At 39.2% G+C, this 20,509-nt stretch overlaps 1 protein-coding gene across 4 annotated transcripts in view; it reads left to right on the top strand.

Moving 5' to 3' along the window:
• LOC122657100 (pentatricopeptide repeat-containing protein At5g42310, chloroplastic-like) overlaps positions 1 to 14,891 on the top strand; it is a 28,334-nt gene extending 13,443 nt beyond the window's left edge. For 2 of the 4 annotated variants that reach the window (XM_043851872.1, XM_043851873.1), the window contains exons 4-6: positions 10,928 to 11,080; positions 11,185 to 11,256; positions 14,377 to 14,890. In XM_043851872.1, coding sequence (XP_043707807.1) covers positions 10,928 to 11,080; positions 11,185 to 11,256; positions 14,377 to 14,484 — 333 coding nt within the window. In that variant the 3' untranslated portion in view covers positions 14,485 to 14,890. Of the gene's footprint in view, positions 1 to 10,927; positions 11,093 to 11,184; positions 11,257 to 14,376 lie in introns of all 4 variants that reach the window. The other 2 variants (XM_043851874.1, XM_043851875.1) reach the window with 2 other exon arrangements.
• Positions 14,892 to 20,509: the final 5,618 nt, after the last annotated feature.

Raw genomic sequence — 20,509 nt, 5'->3', positions numbered from 1 at the left:
GCAATTGTAGCTCGGTCAAGTATTGCAGCTGAGTTTAGAGCCATGGCGAAAGGTATATGTGAACTACTATGGCTCAAGAGACTTCTTCAAGATCTTGGGATGTCAGTTGATCTTCCTATGTGACTCTACTGCGATAGTAAATCTGCAATCAGCGTTGCTCATAACCCAGTCCAACATGATTGCACCAAACATGTTGAGATTGATCGGCATTTTATCAAGGAGAAGTTGGAGCAAAGAGTCATTTGTATTTCGTTTGTTCAGTCTAGTGATCAACTGGCTGATATTCTTACTAAGGGTATTAGTAATAAATTGTTTTGTTCTATTGTTAGCAAGTTGGGCATGTTTGACACGTATGCACCAACTTGAGGGGGGAGTGTTGTAATAGGGGTTTCAAGGGTAAAAATGTAATAGGGGTAATATTGTCCTTATACCCATTCTGGAACATTCTTTCTCCATTATTAATAAAGGTTGGCTGTAGTCACTCTGACTTAAGCCATTATTCAAAGATTTCAACACCTATTAAACTTAAGGGTAAATTCTACAGGACAGTAATAAGACCGGCCATGACTTATGGGGCGGAATGTTGGGCAGTTAAGAAGAGTAATATAGATAAGATGAGTGTAGCAGAGATGAGGATGTTGAGAAGGATGTGTGGCAAGACCAGGAGAGATAGAGTAAGGAATGATTGTATTAGAACCGAACTGGGAGTTGTACCAATCCAAGTGAAACTTCGTGAGAGCCGCTTGAGGTGGTATGGTCATGTACAACGGAGACCTATGGATGCACCAGTAAGGAAGAGTGACCAGATTCAATTTGACGGAGCTAAAAGAGGTAGGGACAGGCCTAAATTGACTATTGGAGAAGTAGTAAGAAAGGATATGCATGTGGTAGGGCTCGATCCTAGTATGACTGCAGATAGAGTTGTTTGGAGGACAAAGACCTGTGTAGCCGACCCCTTGTAGGGGAATGTTCCTGGGATGTTGCTTTGACTACTGCTTGGACGTCTTCCTTTACTTATTGTCTTTTTTTCTTTCTTTTACTCCTCTTACATCTTTTTACTTCTCTTATTTCTATTACTGTCATAACCTCTATCAGATCCATGTAGCGGACCCCATATAGTTGGGATAAGGTTATGGTTGTTGTTATTTCATTGCAATAGAGTCTTAGGTAGTTTCTAATTTCAGATTTAGAAATTAGGCTTAGCTTTTATTTAGAAGATCCAATTTAGTATCTATTTATACAATATTTAGCTTCTAATTATGCTAAGTTTCTATTTCTTTTATGTTGTAATATGGGTTCAAGGGTAGAATAGTCATAAGGGTATTTCTGTCCTTGTACTCATTCGAGAATGTTCTTGTCTTTATATTAAATAAAGATGGTTGTAGTCACTCTGACTTAAGCCAGTATTCACGGAATTCAACATGGCACCAGAGCCAAATATATTCCGGGGATATGGGAATTAGAAATTTTTTCCTTTTTTTCTCTCTCTCCTCTTCTTCTTCTTCTTCGTGATTCTACCCTAAGGATAGCCACCACCGCAGGCCCCTCTACCACCTCCAGCCACCGCCAGCGCTTTCCCACCTTCTGCCAGCCCCCATAGGCCACTCCACCACCTCTCGCCACCTCCGCCAGCCACAACAGGCCACCCCACCACCTTCCGCCACTTCTCCCAAGCCTGCAGGCCTCTCGCCTCCTCTTTTTCTCACGAGAGGTCCCCCCTCCCCCTTTTGCCGTATTTTTTCCCCACCCTTGGTGGTGAGTTGACTCCCACTAAAGGTTCTTTTTTTCCCCTCTATATGTTCTGAATTTTTTTGGGGCTTTGTTTATTGGTTTCTGTGATTTTTTCCAGCCACCATGCCTGACGTTTTAGAGATCACGTCTACTTCCTCTGGTTCTGATGGGTCATCCCAACGTGACTTTATTCCATTTCCAGTAAATCCCATCAAACTAAATGGTAGCAATTATCTTTTGTGGTCTTGTTCCTACTTGTTCGCTATTGGATCCTGTGGTCTCTCTAGCTATATCACGGGCACTCAGGTCAGGCCTACCGAGGTTGGTTCTGCATTGGATCGATGGATGAACTTCAATTTTTTGGTCATGTCATATCTTGTCAATTTGATGGAGCAAGATATTGCCGGGCGCTATCTCCTTGATTCAGCTACGAAGATTTGGAAGACAGCCAAGGACACTTATTCTTAGGTTGGGAATGTTGCTTAATGTTACAAGCTTCGTCAGAAGATTCACTCTAGCAGGTAGTTGGAGTTGTCCGTCTCAGTATTACAATACCATATGTACTATGTGGCAACAGTTGGACTTTCTCGGCACCTTTACTGCTACCTGCGATGTTGATGCCACGGCCTTTCGTAAGTGGGAGGATGGCTTACGTGTTTTCAATTTTTTGGCAGGCATCAATATTGAGTTTGATCAGATCCATGCCAATATTTTGAACCGAGACCCACTTCTATCTTTGGAGAGCCTATGCGATTTTATCGGCTGAGGACAGTAGGTGTACAGCCATGGTTCATCCTGTCACTTTGGAACGATCGGCTCTTGTCTCTGGTTCGCAGTCTTCCCGAGAAAATTCTACTAGGTCTGCTAGAATTGATCGAACATCTATTGATCGCCCTCCCATTAAATGCGATCACAATGGGAAGGAGTGGCATACCAAAGACCGCTGTTGGAAGCTTCATGGTCGCCCTGCAGAGACTCGCGGCGTGGGAGGGGTAGATCCAATCGGCCTAGTAGCACCCGTGCTCATCAGGCAACTTCTGATCACCAGCCTGATCAATCTCTTTCCCAAGTTGTGGCTGAATTGCAAAATCTTCGGGATATGGTGAATCGATTGGACTCATCTTCTTCGGCATCAGTATCTCCTTCCATGGCTACCTCGGCTTTGTCTCTGCCTACCAACCCAAATTCTTCTTCTTCCACAGGTATTTCATTAGGTGGGATCTGCGTCTCGGTCATGCCCGATTCTTAGTTAATTGATTCAGGAGCAACCGACCATATGGCAGGTTCTTCATCTGTTTTTTTCAAGTATTTTCGTGTTTCTGGTCATAACAAGGTTCGTGTTGCTGATGGGTCTCTTTCTCCTATCTCGGGGAAGGGATCTGTCCAGTGCACTTCCTCTCTTAGCCTTTCCTCTGTCTTACATGTTCCAAAGTTTACTACTAATTTGCTTTCCATTAGTAGCTTTACTAAGAATTTAAACTGCAAAGTAACATTTTTTCCAACCTATTGTTTGTTTCAGAACTTGGCAACAGACAGTACGATTGCATGTGGTAAAGTAGTTGGTGGTCTGTACGTGCTTGACAGTTTCCGGGCAGCTTTGACATCTCAGCTGGTATCTTCTGAATTTGATTTTGCACTTTTTGAGTTGAATAATTGGCATCGTCGTTTGGGCCATCCTCCTATAGGTGTTTTATCCACTTTATTTCCTAGTCTAGTGAAACGGTGTAATAAACATAATTTTTCTTGTGACGATTGCACTTTGTCAAAGCAAACTAGAAGTACTTTTCCTATTTCTGATAATCGAAGCACTGTGCCTTTTGGTTTGATACATTTTGATGTGTGGGGCCCTGCCCGCTGTATTTCTACTTCTGCATTTAGATGGTTTGTCACTTTCATTGATTGTTTTAGCCGGACAACTTGGGAGTATTTGATGCATAGTAAATGTGATGTCTTCACTTGTTTCACTCTATTCCATAAGATGGTCCAAACCCAATTCAATGCCAAGGTGAAGATTCTCTGCTCAGATAATGGAAAAGAGTATATGGATGATGCCTTCCGCTTCTATTTGGACAGCCATGGAATCATACACCAGACCTCTTGTGTTGATACTCCTACTCAAAATGGAGTGGCTGAACGTAAGAACAAATATCTCTTGGAGGTTGCACGTTCTCTTATGTTTACTATGGTTGTTCTTCCCTGCTTCTAGGGTGATGCTGTTCTCATAGCCACCTATCTTATCAATCGGCTACCCTCTTAAGTCTTAGGTGGCCGCTGTCCCTTGGACATATTAGTTGGAAAATCGACTTTTGTTCTGCCTCCAAAGGTCTTTGGTTGTGTCATGTTTGCCAGGAATCACCATGTACATAGAAAGTTTGATCCCATTGGATTGCGGTGCATTTTTCTGGGTTACTCAGCTACCCAAAAGGGGTATAGATGCTATCATCCTCCTACACGAAAGGTGTTTGTCACTATGGATGTCGTCTTCCAAGAGTCTGAGGCTTACTTTAAACAGCCGGTACCTCTGCAGGGGGAGATTCTAAGTGGTGAAGAGATCCTGTTGATTGCTCCTCTGGACATTGAGATACTTACTATAGAGGATGTCTCTGTTGAACTAGAAGATGGAGTTATAAGTCAGGAATAAGAAGTGGAATAGATTGAGCAATAGCAACAAGTGCAGGGGGAGAATAAAGTGCAGACTTGCACTCAGGGAATTGATTTTCCTTTGGATGGCCCTCAGTACAAAGAGACCACCACCACCGACCCTACACAATCGACATCTATTCCTGCTCCAAGTCTTGCTCCTAGTCATGTTTCTGGTAAGCCACCTCCTGATCCCAGTCTTGATTTACCCATTGCTATTTGGAAACCAAAAAGGAGTTGTACACAACATCCTATTTCCAACTATTTGTCATACAACTCTCTAACTCTTACTTTCCATGCTTTCGTATCTTCTTTATCCTCTGTTTCCATCCTTAACAATTGGTAGGAAGTAATAGCCAAAGAAAAATGGAAGGATGCGATGAATGAAGAAATGCTTGCCCTTGAGAAGAATCAGACCTGGGATTTGGTAAATCCTCCACTAGGAAAGAAACCGGTTGGTTGTAAATAGGTCTTTGTTGTGAAGCATATGGCTGATGGCTCAATAGAAAGATACAAAGCAAGACTCGTAGCTAAAAGGTTTACCCAAACCTAAGGAATTGACTATCAAGAGACATTTGCTCCTATAGCAAAAATGAATATTGTGCGGGTTATCATCTCTTGTACTGTAAATTGAGGATGGGAGCTCCAACTTGATGTGAAGAATGCATTCCTACATGGAGATTTGGAAGAAGATGTATACATGGAGATACCTCCTGGCTTCACCTCTTCAGAGACTCAAGGAAAGGTGTGTAAGTTGAAGAAGGCTCTTTATGGTCTGAAGCAGTCACCAAGGGCTTGGTTTGGCCGATTCTATAAGGCTATGGTTGCTTATGGGTATAAGCAGAGCAATGCTGACCATACATTGTTTGTTAAATGGATGGGACAACAAGTGACCATTTTGATTGTCTATGTTAATGACATAGTAATCACGAGTAGCGATGCACATGAATCCAGAAGCTGAAGACATATTTGGGCACCGAGTTTGAAGTCAAAGATTAAGGGAGATTAAGGTATTTCCTAGGGATTGAGGTTGCCTATTCAGCTAAGGGCATATCTCTTTCCCAAAGAAAATATACCCTGGATCTATTGAGTGATCAAGGATGCTTGGGTGTAAACCAGCAGACACCCCTCTTGAGCCCAACATACATTTGAAGAGTAAGGAAGGTGACCTAGTGGACAAGGGTAGCTATCAGAGGTTAGTTGGCCGATTGATATACCTCTCACATACTCGACCAGACATCACATATGCTGTAAGTGTTGTCAGTCAATACATGCATGATCCTTACTCTTCTCATTTAGAAGCAGCATATAGAATACTTCGTTACCTCAAGTCCTCTCTTGGAAAGGGATTCTTGTATTCTTCACATAACCATCTTCGGATAGAGGCATACATTGATGCAAATTGGGCTGGCAGTTCTGATGATAGGAAGTCCACATCCGGATATTACACATTTGTTGGAGGGAACCTAACCACTTGGAGAAGCAAAAAACAAGCTGTTGTAGCTTGATCTAGTGCTGAAGCTGAATTTCGAGTTATGGCACAAGGTATTTGTGAACTTCTCTGGCTCAAGGGGCTTCTTCAAGACTTGGGGATGCATGCTAATCTTTCAATGCGGCTCTACTGTGACAGCAAGTCAGCAATCAGCATTGCTCACAACCCGATCCAACATGATCGTACCAAACATGTTGAGATTGACTGGCATTTCATCAAAGAGAAATTGGAATAGGGAACAGTTTGTATTCCATTTATCCTGTCTAGTGAATAGCTGGCTGATATCCTTACCAAAGGGATCAGCAATAAGTTATTTTTTGCTATTGTTAGCAAGTTGGGCATGTTTGATATGTATGCACCAACTTGAGGGGGAGTGTTGTAATATGGGTTCAGGGTTAGAATAGTCATAAGGGTATTTCTGTCCTTGTACTCATTCTAGAATGTTCTTCTCTTTATTATAAATAAAAACTCATTCTAGAATGTTCTTCTCTTTATTATAAATAAAAATGGTTGTAGTCACTCTTACTCAAGCCAGTATTCACGGAATTCAACATTTTTTTACTTGAGGAGCAAGTTATTGCTGCCTATTTTATGGAAGGCGTTTAAAAGCCAAAGGAGATGATTTGAATCGTTGGGTTGAAAAAAAAATTTCTTTGAAGCAAAAGATTCTCTTGTCCAATGGGTGTGACATGAAGTGCTGGGAGGCCTGGCTGAGAGAGCCAAAATCCTAGGGCTAATAGGAGCCTGGCTGTGAGAGCCGAATCCTCTATACCCCTTTCTTCTCTTCTTCTTCTTCTTATCCCTTTTATGTTCTTTATATGTAACAGAAAAGTAGCAATTAAAAAAAAAAAGAGTTGTAGTTTTTAATTTGTTCTTTTCATTGTATTGATCCTGCTGAAATCGATCTCCCGTTGGTTTTCCTGGTTCAAGGTTGACTTTGCATTATTTGGTATCAGAGGCATGGAAAAGGGGAGTTCTTGTTAGCATTGTGTGGCCCAACACAAATTTATTTTGTGTAATTTTTGCACATTATTGGACATTTCTATACTCTCATTTTGTGGCATGTGTCATGTGGCATTTATATTTTGTGGCTTGTAAAATTAATTAAATTGGTACCATGGTTATTGGTCTACTTAGCTAGTGGACTGGTGTTTTGGATGATCATCCTGATGAGCCACTTTGTAGTCCTCGACTTGACTGCACCTATCATGATGCATTACATGTTTATGTATGCATTGTTGGACTGTGATAGGTTTGAGGGGTGGATGTCAAAATTGCTCAGACTATGGGAGACAAGAGGACTAGTCTCTTGATGGTCAGTGCCAAGGTTCGAAAACTCGGGTCTTGGAGCCATCTTGGCCCAGCAAAAAACCGAGTTGGGCTGAGATCTCGTTGAGATCTCGGCGAGTTTGTGCATTTTTTTTTTCCCGACTCGGAAGCCCATCTCGGTGGATTTTAGACCTCTTTTGGGTCTGAAAATTGGTATGCAGCCTATTTTAGGCCATTTAAACACAATGGCATTATTAGATTTTGCAAAAATAAAGTCCAAATAGAAGTTTCAGTTAGTGAGAAAGCAGGACAAACACTTACTTATTCTAGAAACCAGGACAGACACAGGACAAACAGTCTTATTTATGCCTAATATCATTTAAGTAAATGCTTTTGTATTTGTAACAAGTCCAAGATTACTTAAATCTGATTTATATTGAAGGAGTTATTTACCGATCAAACTTAATTCGGTGTGCGCGAATGCTGTCAAAATCGCTTTGAATGAAAATATATTTTTGGACATCAAAACAAATGAATATTTTATCGCACTTTTGGTTTTTAGCAATGTTTTACCATATTAAGATTTATGGAATTTTTAGATTTGAGAAAAACCCCAGCATTAGAAAGTTGAAAATTGCACCTACCGCCGAAAATCCAGTTTTTGTTCTTGAACTGGGGGGTTGACTTTTTTGCCTTTTGGAATTTGATTTTTTAACTATTTTTATTGGATTCAAATGAGGGGGGTATTTGCTTATTTATGAATAATATCTTAAGTAAATGAAATACAAATACAAAAGCATTTACTTAAATGATATTAGGCATAAATAAGTGTCTGTCTTCTCTGTCTGGGTTCCTGGCATAGATAGGTGTTTGTATACCAAGAATTTCCAGCAAGATCTCAAGATCTGACACTCATATAAAGGACCTAGATGGGCATTTTCCTATGTCAAACCGAGATCTCGGAGAGATATTGACATTTTAAGTTTAGTAGGCCATCTCGACTCGGGAAATTGGAAAACCGAGAATCTCGACGAGATCTCGCGAGATTTTGGACTATGGTCAGTACACATAAAGTCTGTGGAGTCCATCCATAGAAAGACCTCGTATACGTTGAGTGTTGATCTTAGTGACTAATATTCCATTGCCAGTGACTTGACAATTACGGAAGTGTACGCGTACCTACAAACTGCCAATATAAAAGGTTTTATCGTCAATATGGTTTTGTGAAAATGTTTTTATTTATTGATATAAAAAATATTATTTATTTTCTATCTTTGCAAAACCAATTTTGATTTGTTTTTTCGGTAAGGGCAGTTTTGTATTTTTGGTCCCTTTTTGTTTGGGGGCATTTTTGGTAATTGTCAAGGTAAGCCTAAGAGGCATTCTTGATATGGATATTAGGTGGCTAGCATCTCACTTAGGGTTGGATTTTATGGCTGGTCTTCTCTACCCTAGAGATATAAATATCTCAAGGTCACACAGGCAAGGGGATCTTTTTGAAAGCTCAAAATACCGGGTTGTGGTATACTTGTCCAGCTAGGGTGAGCACTCTGATTGCTTGTGAAATCCTTGGAAATTCTAGTGGCTTCATCAAATTGTGATCATCTACAATATTTCTTCTAAAATTTACTAAAAGCGGTTCAAGTCTTCTTCTTCAACTCATTCAACAAAGTATTTTAGATTCACATCTTCAAAAGGATATGTCTTTTTCCTTTTTCTTCTATTGACTCTATAGATAAATAATTCTTATTTAGGATTTTGTTCTTCATGGATCGGAACTATATAATTCCTTGTTTGAGATGCTTCTAAGACTCTTTTTCTTATAGTTCTAACAACCCTAACCATACTCCGTTAAATGCTGATGATGATCTTATACTAGCAGTACAGCAGTTGGTTGAAGAATTTTCGTCTGTGAAGAGAGAATTCCTAGAGTTTAAGGCTGAATTCTATCTTGACTACCATCCACTTCCTTCGAATGCTACTATGAGAGACACTAAATTCAGTGCTAACAAGGAGGTCTATGTCGAAGCCGTCAAGGAATCAGAGATGTTAAATTCAGTCATTGCAGATATGGAAGCTAACCCTGACGTACAAATTTGCGAGCCTCAGTTTGATGATTATTGGTCAGTCAATCAAGCCCTTGATGGTGACAATGATGGTGGATAATGATAATGAAGATACAGTCAAGGTGATTAAGATCCCCCAACAAGAAGAACCCATCGAGATCACCAGTGCATCGGAGTCTGAAAAGGAGGAGCTTAAGCCCGCAAAGAAAGACAATTCTGCTGATATGATAATCAAGGACATCTCTGGTAATAAATCTGATCACTTGGAGTTCATTCTTCCACCTGAATTCTTCCAAGAACAAGAGCCACGACTACAAAATTTCATTCCAGACATCAAGGAACTGCCAGAGTTCTACTACAGCTTGAAGATGGATGTGCACAACACAACACTCTTAAGAGGGGAAGAGTTGATGTAGATCGAAGCACAAAGAAGAAAATAACAAAAATAAAATTCAGGAGAAGTTACTGTTCACGTGAACAGTACCACGAGTTTCTGTTCATGTGACGCTGTTTACGTGGTACTGTTCACGTGAATAGTGCTGCGGGCCCGCCTTGACAGCTGGCTTAGAGGAGGGTTGTTGAGATTCTTTTCACTGTTCTAATTTGATTAGTTTCTATTTTCAAATTTAGAAAGAATATCTCATTGCGATAGAGTCTTAGGTAGTTTCTAATTTCAGATTTAGAAATTAGGCTTAGCTTTTATTTAGAAGATCCAATTTAGTTTCTATTGTTATACAATATTTAGTTTCTAAATATTAGTTTTTAATTATGTTAAGTTTCTATTTCTTTTGTTACTTGAGGAGCAAGTTATTGCTGCCTATTTATATGTAAGGCATTTAAAAGCCAAAGAAGATGATTTGAATAGTTGAATGAAAAAAAATTGCTTTGAAGCAAAAGATTCTCTTCTCCAATGGCTGTGACATGAAGGGCTGGGAGGCCTGACTAAGAGAGCCAAAATCCTAGGGCTAATAGGAGCCTGGCTGTGAGAGCCGAATCCTCTATACTCCTTTCTTCTCTTCTTCTTCTTCTTCTTATCCCTTTTATGTTCTCTATATGTGACAGAAAAGTAGCAATAAAAAAAAGGAGTTGCAGTTTTTAATTTCTTCTTTTCATTGTATCGATCCTACTGCAATCGATCTCCCGCTGGTTTCCCTGGTTCGAGGTCAACTTTGCATTAGGTGTATTTCATATGTAAAGACCTTTTGAAAATCCTAACCTGATTCATAAAGGACTCCTAATCACCTTACACAATGAAGAGAATAAATAAGCTCAAAACAGAACTTCATATTTGCTAAGTATCCTAATCTTACCCAAACTCTTGTAACTTAGAAGTTAAGATACTTTTGACTACTATTCTCGTGTCCGACCTCACCTCCACCTTATGAGCTCATAATTTAAGTCCATTACAAGATTAACCCCATTAACAAGAGACCCAGGACCCTAGAACCCATCCATGGCCCAAAATAAGATCTTTCTAAGCCCAATTGGGCAGTTTTAACTGCATCAGCCCTTACAGCAAAGGTCATCCCTGTGTTTCTATATGTTCATATGTTTAATAATAATAGTAATGTTTCAGCGGGTGGTGCATTATTTGGTATACATGAAGCAAAGATACAAAGACATTTTTTTAACTTCTAAAACTACTTTTGTGCTCGTCTCATCCAGGATCGAATAGTAGGTGGCCCTACCATGACTACCAAGCATTGTTTATAATTAGTTCTATATGCAGGGATTATGTGAACAAACTGTTAAGGTACTACAAATGATGGAAGAGGAAGGAATTGAACCAAACCTTATAATGCTGAATTTGCTGATCAATGCATTCGGTGTTGCTGGAAGATATTTAGAGGCCCTGTCTATTTTTCACCATATAAAGGAAAGTGTAAGTGTTCTTTTTGTAGCCTGTGTTCAGACTGCCATACCCTTTACTTTGCTATATGTTTCTTTCTGGTTTTATTAATGATGGTGTGGTTATTGCTTCTGAAGGGCATCAGTCCTGATGTGGTTACCTACAGTACACTCATGAAGGCATTTATTAGAGCCAAGAAGTACAAAGAGGTCAGATATCTCTAAAGGTTACCATTGCAGAATTAATGCTTTGAGAAATTTAAGTTCCAAATCTAAAGAAAATGTTTCATTTGCTTTTCCTAATAATTTAGAATATTTCAGCAGCCACAGTCCATCGTTCTGAATCATAGTAAGGGTAGTATATTTACTTGTTTGGTAATAGTCCCTCAAGTAAGCAATTTGGCCTTCACATGCAAAGGGGAAAGGTACTAGTTTAGGCCAGTCTCTATTAATAAAAAGGCAGTTGATATAGATACGCACACTATGATTCAGTATTTACAAAAGGGACGTGTTTTGAGTCTGAGGATACAGCTTTGAACCACTGATCTAACAGTAGATATATTTGTTTGGTAACAAACCCCCTACTAGGCACTTTGGCATTCCATGCAATGGGAAGGGCTGATCTTTAGTCGGTCTATATCATGAAAAGGATGCGGTTGATGTAGATATGGTCACTGATTTTTTTTTGGGGGGGGAGGGATAAATATGGACACTTCAATTCAGTATTTTCAAAAAGGACGTGTTTTGAGTTTTTGAGGAAAGAATCACAGACTATTGATCTAATGGCAGAGATGGATCTAGATAGAAGAGACTAGCTGAAATGTATTCTCATTGTTGATCTCAAGTAGTTGGGATACGGTTATTGTTGTGCCAGTTTCAGACCTAAAACAACCAACCGCGATGAATGAAAACAAGAAAAGAAGAGAGAACCAAGAGAGAAGAAGAACAAATTGAAGGTAGCAAAGAGAAGTGCTACCAATTGGAAAGAATTGTTGTAAACTCCAATCGGTAGTGATGTTGTATATATATAATGAAAAGATAAATCGGAATGACAAGACTTCCGTTATAACTAATGTAACACACGTATAACCTAATAAGAAAGAGGATTACAAGAATACCCTTGCGGTATAAGTCTCTTAACACTCCCCTCAAGCTGGAGCATAAATATCACCCATGCCCAACTTGGAACACCCTTGAAGAAACACATATTTAAGCAAGGCTTTAGTAAACAGATTACCAAGCTATTGACCAGAGCTAACAAATGGGGTGGAGATCAACTTCCTCATCACAGGCCACAACATCACAGACAAAATGACAATCACTTTAATATGCTTAGTCCTTTCATGAAAAAACTTGGATTATTGGCAATATAGAAGGCAACATGATTATCATAGTACATGTCAATAGGCTTATTAGTTGGAAAACCAAACTCTTGAAATAAATACTGACCACATTAACTCAGCTGCAGTATGAGCCATTATCCCACACTCAGCTTTAGCACTAGACCTCTCCATTGTAATTTGTTTGTTACTCCTCCAGCTCCAAGTGATGAGGTTGCCACCAACAATGGTACAGTAACTAGTGGTAGACCTATGTATCAAAAAAACCAACAAGATCAACATGTCCATGATATTTGTAAATGAGCCCTTTCCAAGAGTACCCATAAGGTTACGTAGAATGCGACATGCAGCCTCCCAGTGAGCCTACTTAGGTGACTCCATGAACTAGCTTATGACACCCACTACAAAGGATATGTCTAGCCTAGTCACTGTGAGATAAATAAGTTTACCAACCAACCATAGACACTGATGCTTGTCTACAAATTCCTTACCGCCACAAGTCACAAGCTTCTGATGAGGATCTATAGAAGTATCAATACGTTTGGAGGCTAACATACCAATCTCAGACAAAAGATCAAGAACATACTTTCTCCGAGAAAGACTAACACCTTTTTTACTTCAAACGACCTATATCTAGAGAATACCTAAGAGCACTTAGATTCTTCATCCGGAAGTGTTGCTATAAATAAATTTTGACACTTTCAATTCTGGATGAGCCATTACCAGAAATGATGATGTCATCAACATAAACCACCACAACGATCACCCTAGAATCCTAACGACGAACAGAGTATGATCAAATTAGCACTGCATAAAGCCACAAGCAGTAACAATGTTGCTGAACTTATCCAACCGAGCCCCGTTGAGAGTGTTTCAAACCATAAATTGTCTCCCTCCCTCTGACCGACATACCCAAGAGTTCACTTCTTATGGACTTCCTCAAGAAGATCACCATACAAAAAAGCATTCTTGATATGTAGTTGATGCAAGAACCAGTCAAGATTAAAAGCCAATGAGATAAGTACAGAAACAAAATTCAGCTGAGGAATAGGGGAAAATATCTCAAAGTAGTCAACACCATATGTCAGAGTGTAGCTATAATGATAAATCAGAAAATAGAAACTCAAAATTCCAGAATTTAGAAATTACCAAGCAATATAATCCACTTTTCCGATTAGCGCCAAACTTGAGATGATAAAGGAGTCTTGTCCATAGGGATAAGCCCTAAAATATCTCAAGCATCCAATGGTTGGATAAGGAGATATGTCCACATTTTAGCTGCAGCCTAAAGAGTGAAAAACAGGGGTGCAGCAAGCTTCAAAATTGGTGATATATACTGCACCAGTAGGGTATAATCTTCATGCAAAGAGTTTTGCAGTGCTCCATGTAAATATCCACCACCATCATCATAAGAAACCCTACTTTTTCATGTCATATCAACTAGAATTTCACATAAGAGCAAAACAACATAGGTTGCTGTAACCACAGCAAAGGAAAGCCCAAGAGGGACACTCTCCAAACAAGAATATGGACTGAAACTGTTGATTGGTCAAACCTTTGATACCATGTTACAGTTTCAGACCTAGAACAACCAACCATGATGGAGGAAAACAAGAAGAGGAGAAGAGGGAACCAAGAGAGAAGAACAAATAGAAGATGGGAGTGCTACTGACTAGAGAGAATTGTTGTAAACTCCAATCGGTAGCGGTGTTTATATATCTAATAAAAAGATAAACCGGAATTACAAGGTTGCCCTTCTAACTAATATAACACACATATAACCTAATAAGCCAGAGTATTACAAGAATACCCTTGCGATACAAGTCTCTTAACAGTTGTGTTGAGTTTATATGCGTAGTAGTAATGTACTGTAAAACTTAACTGTGCAGTTTTCTTTCTTTCCTATATTTCTTTAAATGAACAAAGTATTCTGTTTATGTATTTTCATAGCTACTCTTTCCTAATTCATTTCAGATGGATCTTGGATCAGGTTCCAAAAATTTATAAGGAAATGGAATCTGCTGGGTGCACACCGGATAGGAAAGCAAGGGAGATGCTACAGACTGCAGCAATGGTTCTTGAGCAGAAAAATGGTTAGTATTTGATGCAGTTCAGAAGAACAACGAGGCCAACACAAATCAGGCCATCGGTTGGGTCAAACTGGACCAAGAATGGACCAATAGGCTTAATTTTGAGTGCCCAATGGTTATATGGGTGACTGGGTCATGGGCTGACTATTTTGGGTTTTTTATTTATTTATTGTAATGGGCTAATTCTATAAGCTCAAAATATTAAGGATTTAAGGCCAGTACAGGATTTGTGTTAGTTTCTAATTTAGTCAGTTGTAATCTTTATTTTAGTACTGTTTCTAGAAGGGTTGGATAGATATGCTACAGTCTAGCCATAGTTTTTATTTTGTTAAGTTCTAGAATAGTTTCTATTTTGTGGAAAACTTAGGTTGTAAGGTATTCTTCCTTCCATGTATGGGGGGTTTCCTATTTTGCTTATTTCATTAATGGTATGAATAGAGTAGGGGATCACACTTCCCCGAACTATTTGAACAATTTCTTAAGCTTATGCTGTCTGATTTCTGTGTGGGTAGAGCATGGTTCTGTGGGATTCAGAACTGTTCCACTTTGGGATGCAGTAGGGAAACCTTGGTGGGATACACCACGGCGGGAGTTGGTTGGATAACTTCTCCACAATTAGGTGAGAGGCCTAACATATCCTTTCTTCTATTTTCTATTTTCCTTTTTTGTTCTTCCATTAAAAGGTCAGATTCCGTTTTTCAGTCTTGCGCTTGCTACTTTTCTTATTTGTTTGCTCTCTTTAGTACTATTCTGCCCACTAATTGTTGTTTGAGTTCCTTAAGATTTGTACAGGTTTTGTGCTGTGGTTGATTCTATGACATCCCATCGATCCCTCTAATTGTTGGTAGTTTTTTTATTGCCTTCTAAAAGACCTGCGGCAGCACCTTATTAGCTTGATTTCTAATTCTTTCCTGCTACTTTCTATTTTATATACCCACTTACTAATTTGTTCCTTAGTTGCTATTTTCATTCTTTAGCTTTCTATTTTGTTTACACTTACTATTTCTTCACTTTTGTTACTGTTTTCTGTTGTTTCTAATCCTATATTTCTGTTTGTCACTTTCTGTTTTCATGTACTTTTGATTTATCCAAATATAACCATCTAATTCACTTTTAATTTTGGTAACACATTCCTCACATCTAATAGGCCTTATAATCAGAGTTGCAAGTTTGCAACCAGATCTGATCATCCTTTGACTTTCTGATATTGCTCTTGTAGAGGGTTATTGAGAGACTCACTGTTCTAGATCTTTGTAAGCTATTGGATCCCAGCTTTGGGTAATTAGATAGCCAGTATTTGTAATCAGAGCTATGGAGGGACAGCGGAGCTACTACGTTGACGGGAGATATTGAGAGTTGCAAAATTCTACCTCAAATTAAAGGATGATAGGGCAAAACTTGATTCGTCATCACTACATAACTCGTGGACCAGTTTTTTTTTTTTTTTGTTTCAAGACAAGGAGAGTTGATGCAGTTCAGAGGAACAAGAAGGCCAACAACAAATCAGACCATCGACTGTGTCAAACTACACAATGGACCAATAAGCTTAATTTTGAGTGCCCAATGGCCTATATATTGAGACATGGTTCATTTAGTTTTTGGTGATTACTAACTGTTGCTTATAGGAGAAGTCTGTTTAAACTTGCATTATCTATCCTCATTTCTTGTTGTGTAAGTGTGCATTATGGTTTGTTAAGCGATGGTTCCTTGGATGGTCAAGCCTCGATCAAGAGATTGGCCTTCCTATGGTTGGGAGCAACTGGCAACTTCAACAATTACCGTGATCCCTTGTGTAAGTCCACCAATATTATGGCGTGAAGTGTTCTATACGTCAATAAGTCCATCTGTGGTGAGATTGATGGTGAAGCAAAATTGGACTCGATCAAGCTTTCATCAGTAAGACCAAATTGGTGATCGTTAAAGCGTCATTGGATCAAGCTTCAAGTGATTACTCATTAAGACTTCCATCAAACGTCTACTCTTTATGACTTAGGATTTTATACTTTGTAAGTGTAATAATCATATTGTAATCCTAAGCATGTAAGGTGATTCTCAGTCTAGGGCATTAGTGACTCACCTGAAACAAAAAGACCTAAACTGAATCCTATTGCTATACTTTAACTTAGTCTTTTTAGGCAAAGAAATATTGTAAACTGAGGTTTTTTTTACTAAAATACTTGAAATTTGGTTAAAATCTGTTTGGTAAAAAACCAGACCTAAATAGACCTTGCAGAACCCAAATTTGGGCTGACGGCCAGATGCAGACCGAGAGGGCCTTGGGGCTGCCGGCCTGTGTGCCTGCTTACTGGTTCATACCGGCCAATGTAGGCTGAGAGCTCTGGCCCTTGCAGCCTGCCAGTACCTACTGATCGATGGGACCCAAAGTCAACCAGGCTTTCTGGCTTGTGCTTAGGCACCAGTCGATCACCGGCCTGTGTACTGGCTGACTTTTGACGAGCCCGTTCTGAGTAATGGCTACTTTTATGACCATTGCTCAACGATTACTGGGTATCAACTCAACTGGTACATCGACCGACGGAGAAAAAATTTGCTCGTTATACCTGGTCGTTGGGCCATATTTTGAGCTCCTTCTTGACCCTGTTTTAAGGATTGTGTGCGAGCCATTTTAACTATCTATTGCACTTCAATTTGTATATCCTTTGTGAGTCCTTAGTGCCCGTGTTTTGAGAATTACTATTGAGCTAGTATCTCGCACACCTACCTACTAGAACATTTCATTGTTAGGGCTTCATTTTCTTATTTGGCTTTGAGCCATCCTTCTTCATTTCAATTATGTTGCCAGTCATTTTGAGACTTTTCAGAAGAAGGATACCATAGTCAGTGCCACATGTTCTTTCATGTATTTCAGGGATCATTGGTGAGGAAGATAATATTATGCTTATAGTTGTTCTTGATGATGAGGAAATAAAGGCAGTTGTGTTAGACCTTGATCCAACTAGGTGCTCCAGGACCAGATGAATTCTCTGGTACTTTTTGTCAATTGTGTTGGGAGATTGTTGGTTGGGAGGTGTGCCTGGAAGTGAATTATTTTTTCTTGATGGGATTGTTACGAAAGGGGTCAATGATAAATTTATCACCCTAATTCCTAAAGTGGAGGGAGCTAAGCAGATTGGGCAATAGAGTCCAATTTGTTTAGGAATCATTCCTAAAATTATGGCCTCTCACTTACTTTTTTCTTTCCAAGACCTATTTCAGAAGAGCAAGGTGCCGTTCAGAAGGGTAAAATAAATTTTCAAATATTACTATGGTTTCAGAATTGACTAATTTAATGTTTTCTAAATCTTATGGGTCAAGCTTGCATCTTAAATTGGATATCCAAAAGGCATATGATACATTGAAGTAGAGTTTCCTTTTTTATGTTATAAGCAAGTTTAGTTTTTGTGATAGGTGGATTGATCATGTTCATCAGATTTTGCGTTTTTTTTAGATTCTTTGTGCTTATAAATGGTGGTCCTATTGGTTTCTTTAGAGCTGAACGAGGCCTCAAATAGGGAATCCACTTTCCCCTCTTCGTTTCATCATCGCAGAAGAGGTTTTATGTCGTGGAATCTCAGCTCTAAAAAATGACATGATGCTTGACCATTCGGGCCCTAGGAATGTCTTGGTTCTTATGCACCTAATGAATGCGAATGACGTTTTCATCTTTACGTCGCAGAGATTCTGTGTGTTAAGAGGCTGAAGGAGCTGCCAGAAGATCATCAACCACACTCAGGTCAAAAGATCAATGTGGAGAAAAACATAGTGTTCCTTGGTAAAATCTCAGTGTCATGTAAAAGGAGAATTTTGAATACTCTTGGCTCTGTTGAGTCTATCTTTCCTACAAGGTATCTTGGCATGGAGATTTCCAAAGGTCGTGTTAAAAGAGAGTTGATCCTTCCATTAGTTAACAAATTTAAAGCAAAACTAGCTTGTTGGGTGGAAAGGGAAATTGTTTTGATGGCTGGGACGGTGGAGCTTGTCAAATCAGTTATGTCTAGTATTGCTATTCATATTTCCTTAGTGTATTTTTGGCCAGCTTCCTTGGTTAAGTTTATGGAGAGATGGATGAAGAATTTTATCTGTTCCTAGGTATTTAGAGCAATCTAAATCTATATCTACTAAATGGAGCATTATGTGTAAGTCTATAAAAGAATGAGGGTTAGGGATTCAACGATTACGAGAATTGAATTTGGCTTTTAATTTTAAGCTTTGTCGGTTAGTAAAAAAAGAAAAGAAAATTCATCATTTGGTGAGTTTATGAGAGGTAAATATCTGATTCTAGATGAGGATCTCAGGCTTTAGACTAGCTCTTTCTCTATTTGGCCGGGAATCAAGAAAGATTGATAATTTGTGTTAAAGAATGAAAGTTGGGTAGAGGGAGATGGATCCAAAACCAGATTTTGGAAATATTATTGGCTTGGAGATTTTCCATTGTTGATTTTTGTATAGTTGAGAACTCTTTTTCACTAATCTTTATGCAAAAGTAGCAGGGGTGTATGGTCTTTCTCTTTGGTTTAATCTAAGGTGATGAAGCAGGTGGGCGCTATTGCCATGGATGTGCCACTATCTACTTCTTTGTCTGAGGATAGTAGGGAAGGGAGTGTGCGCCCCACTTTTTTGTTCGTAACGAGGGAGAGATAGAATGGAGTTCTTCACAATTTTTGCCATCTTTCAACTCATTCGAAATCCTTTTCATTCGATGTGTTCCCATCCATTAAAGAAGAGGAGAGACCTAAATTAGGAGTGAAAGCCACTACCCTCCTTTTGTTGTCTTTCAGACATCAGTTCAATAATCAAATAAAAGAATAGGAAAGGCTATTTAAAAAAAATTGTGAATGACCCCAGAGAAAAGCCCACTTTGTAGGCGGGTTTTGCGCGCAATACAAAAGGGAGAGCTCAATCTCTCTAAAGACAGCGGGTCCACTACCCATTAGATCCACAGAATACGGCTTATGCAAACGAAGATCTGGATTGGTTTGAGAAGCCTCATACTAGTCCTTCTTTCTTGCACTAGTCATTCTTGATGGCACTTGTTTTTCAGTTGATCTAGATGAGCCCTTGTATAGTATAGAGGAGCGTTTGTATTTGTCTAGATGAGCCTTTCTATGGAATACGGAAATCAGGTTCCTGCCACCCGAAGGGATTGATTGATGCCAGTCAGAAAGAAGTAGGTTACGGGTAGGACCTTGTTGTTGGTTGGGACCGATGGTCAGTCTTTTTTGATCATACCATGGGTGGACTCTACTTCCTGCTGTCTTTCCTAGTCCGGTGATTTCTCGGTCAAATCAGCTTGGGAGGAGGTATGGCTGAAATCCCCTTTGGTTACTTGGTTATCTTTGATTTAGAATAAAGATCTCACCCCGAGACATTCTGTTTTTGGGTGGAGACTGGTTAACAACTGCCTACCTTCGGATGACAATATTATTAGAAGAAAGTGTTTTGGATGAAGCTAGAGAACATGCCTCCAAAGATTTCCAAATTTATATAGTGTTTTGGATGAAGCTAGAGGCGGCTTGGATAAAAATCAATATTAATTGTAGGGTTAAAGGTAATCCAAGTCATGCCGGAATGGGAGAAATCCTTTGATCATACTTGGGCATGACAATTTATTTTTACTCTATTTATATGGGCATCTCAACAAACTTCAAGGCTGAGTTCAATGAGTTTTTTTGAAGGCTTAAGATTTACAAAGAATCTTGATGTGGATAAGGTATGGTTTGAATGTGATTCTTCATCGCTGGTGCCATGCATCCAAGATTAGAATATCCCTTAGTGCTTTATGCAACAATGGCGGAGTTTTCAAGGATTCATAAATCGTGTTTCATGGAAAATCTCTCACTTCTTTTGTGAAGTGAATGTGGTGGCGGATTCTCTAGCAAAACAAGCATCAGTTACGTTAATTCCAGGTTGACATTGAGAGGGGGTGTGAATCAGTATATTTCAAAATTTTTTCTTAGGTTGTAACCCAACTGTTCACTCCACTATTTACTGATGGTACTAACCTCACAAACACTCCTAACACTATCAATGGAC

The sequence above is a fragment of the Telopea speciosissima genome, chromosome 3 (assembly GCF_018873765.1).
Source record: "Telopea speciosissima isolate NSW1024214 ecotype Mountain lineage chromosome 3, Tspe_v1, whole genome shotgun sequence".
In the NCBI taxonomy this organism is placed as follows: domain Eukaryota; kingdom Viridiplantae; phylum Streptophyta; class Magnoliopsida; order Proteales; family Proteaceae; genus Telopea; species Telopea speciosissima.
The sequence above is the reverse complement of the archived record's forward strand: the minus strand, read 5'-3'. Positions and strand labels throughout refer to the sequence as shown.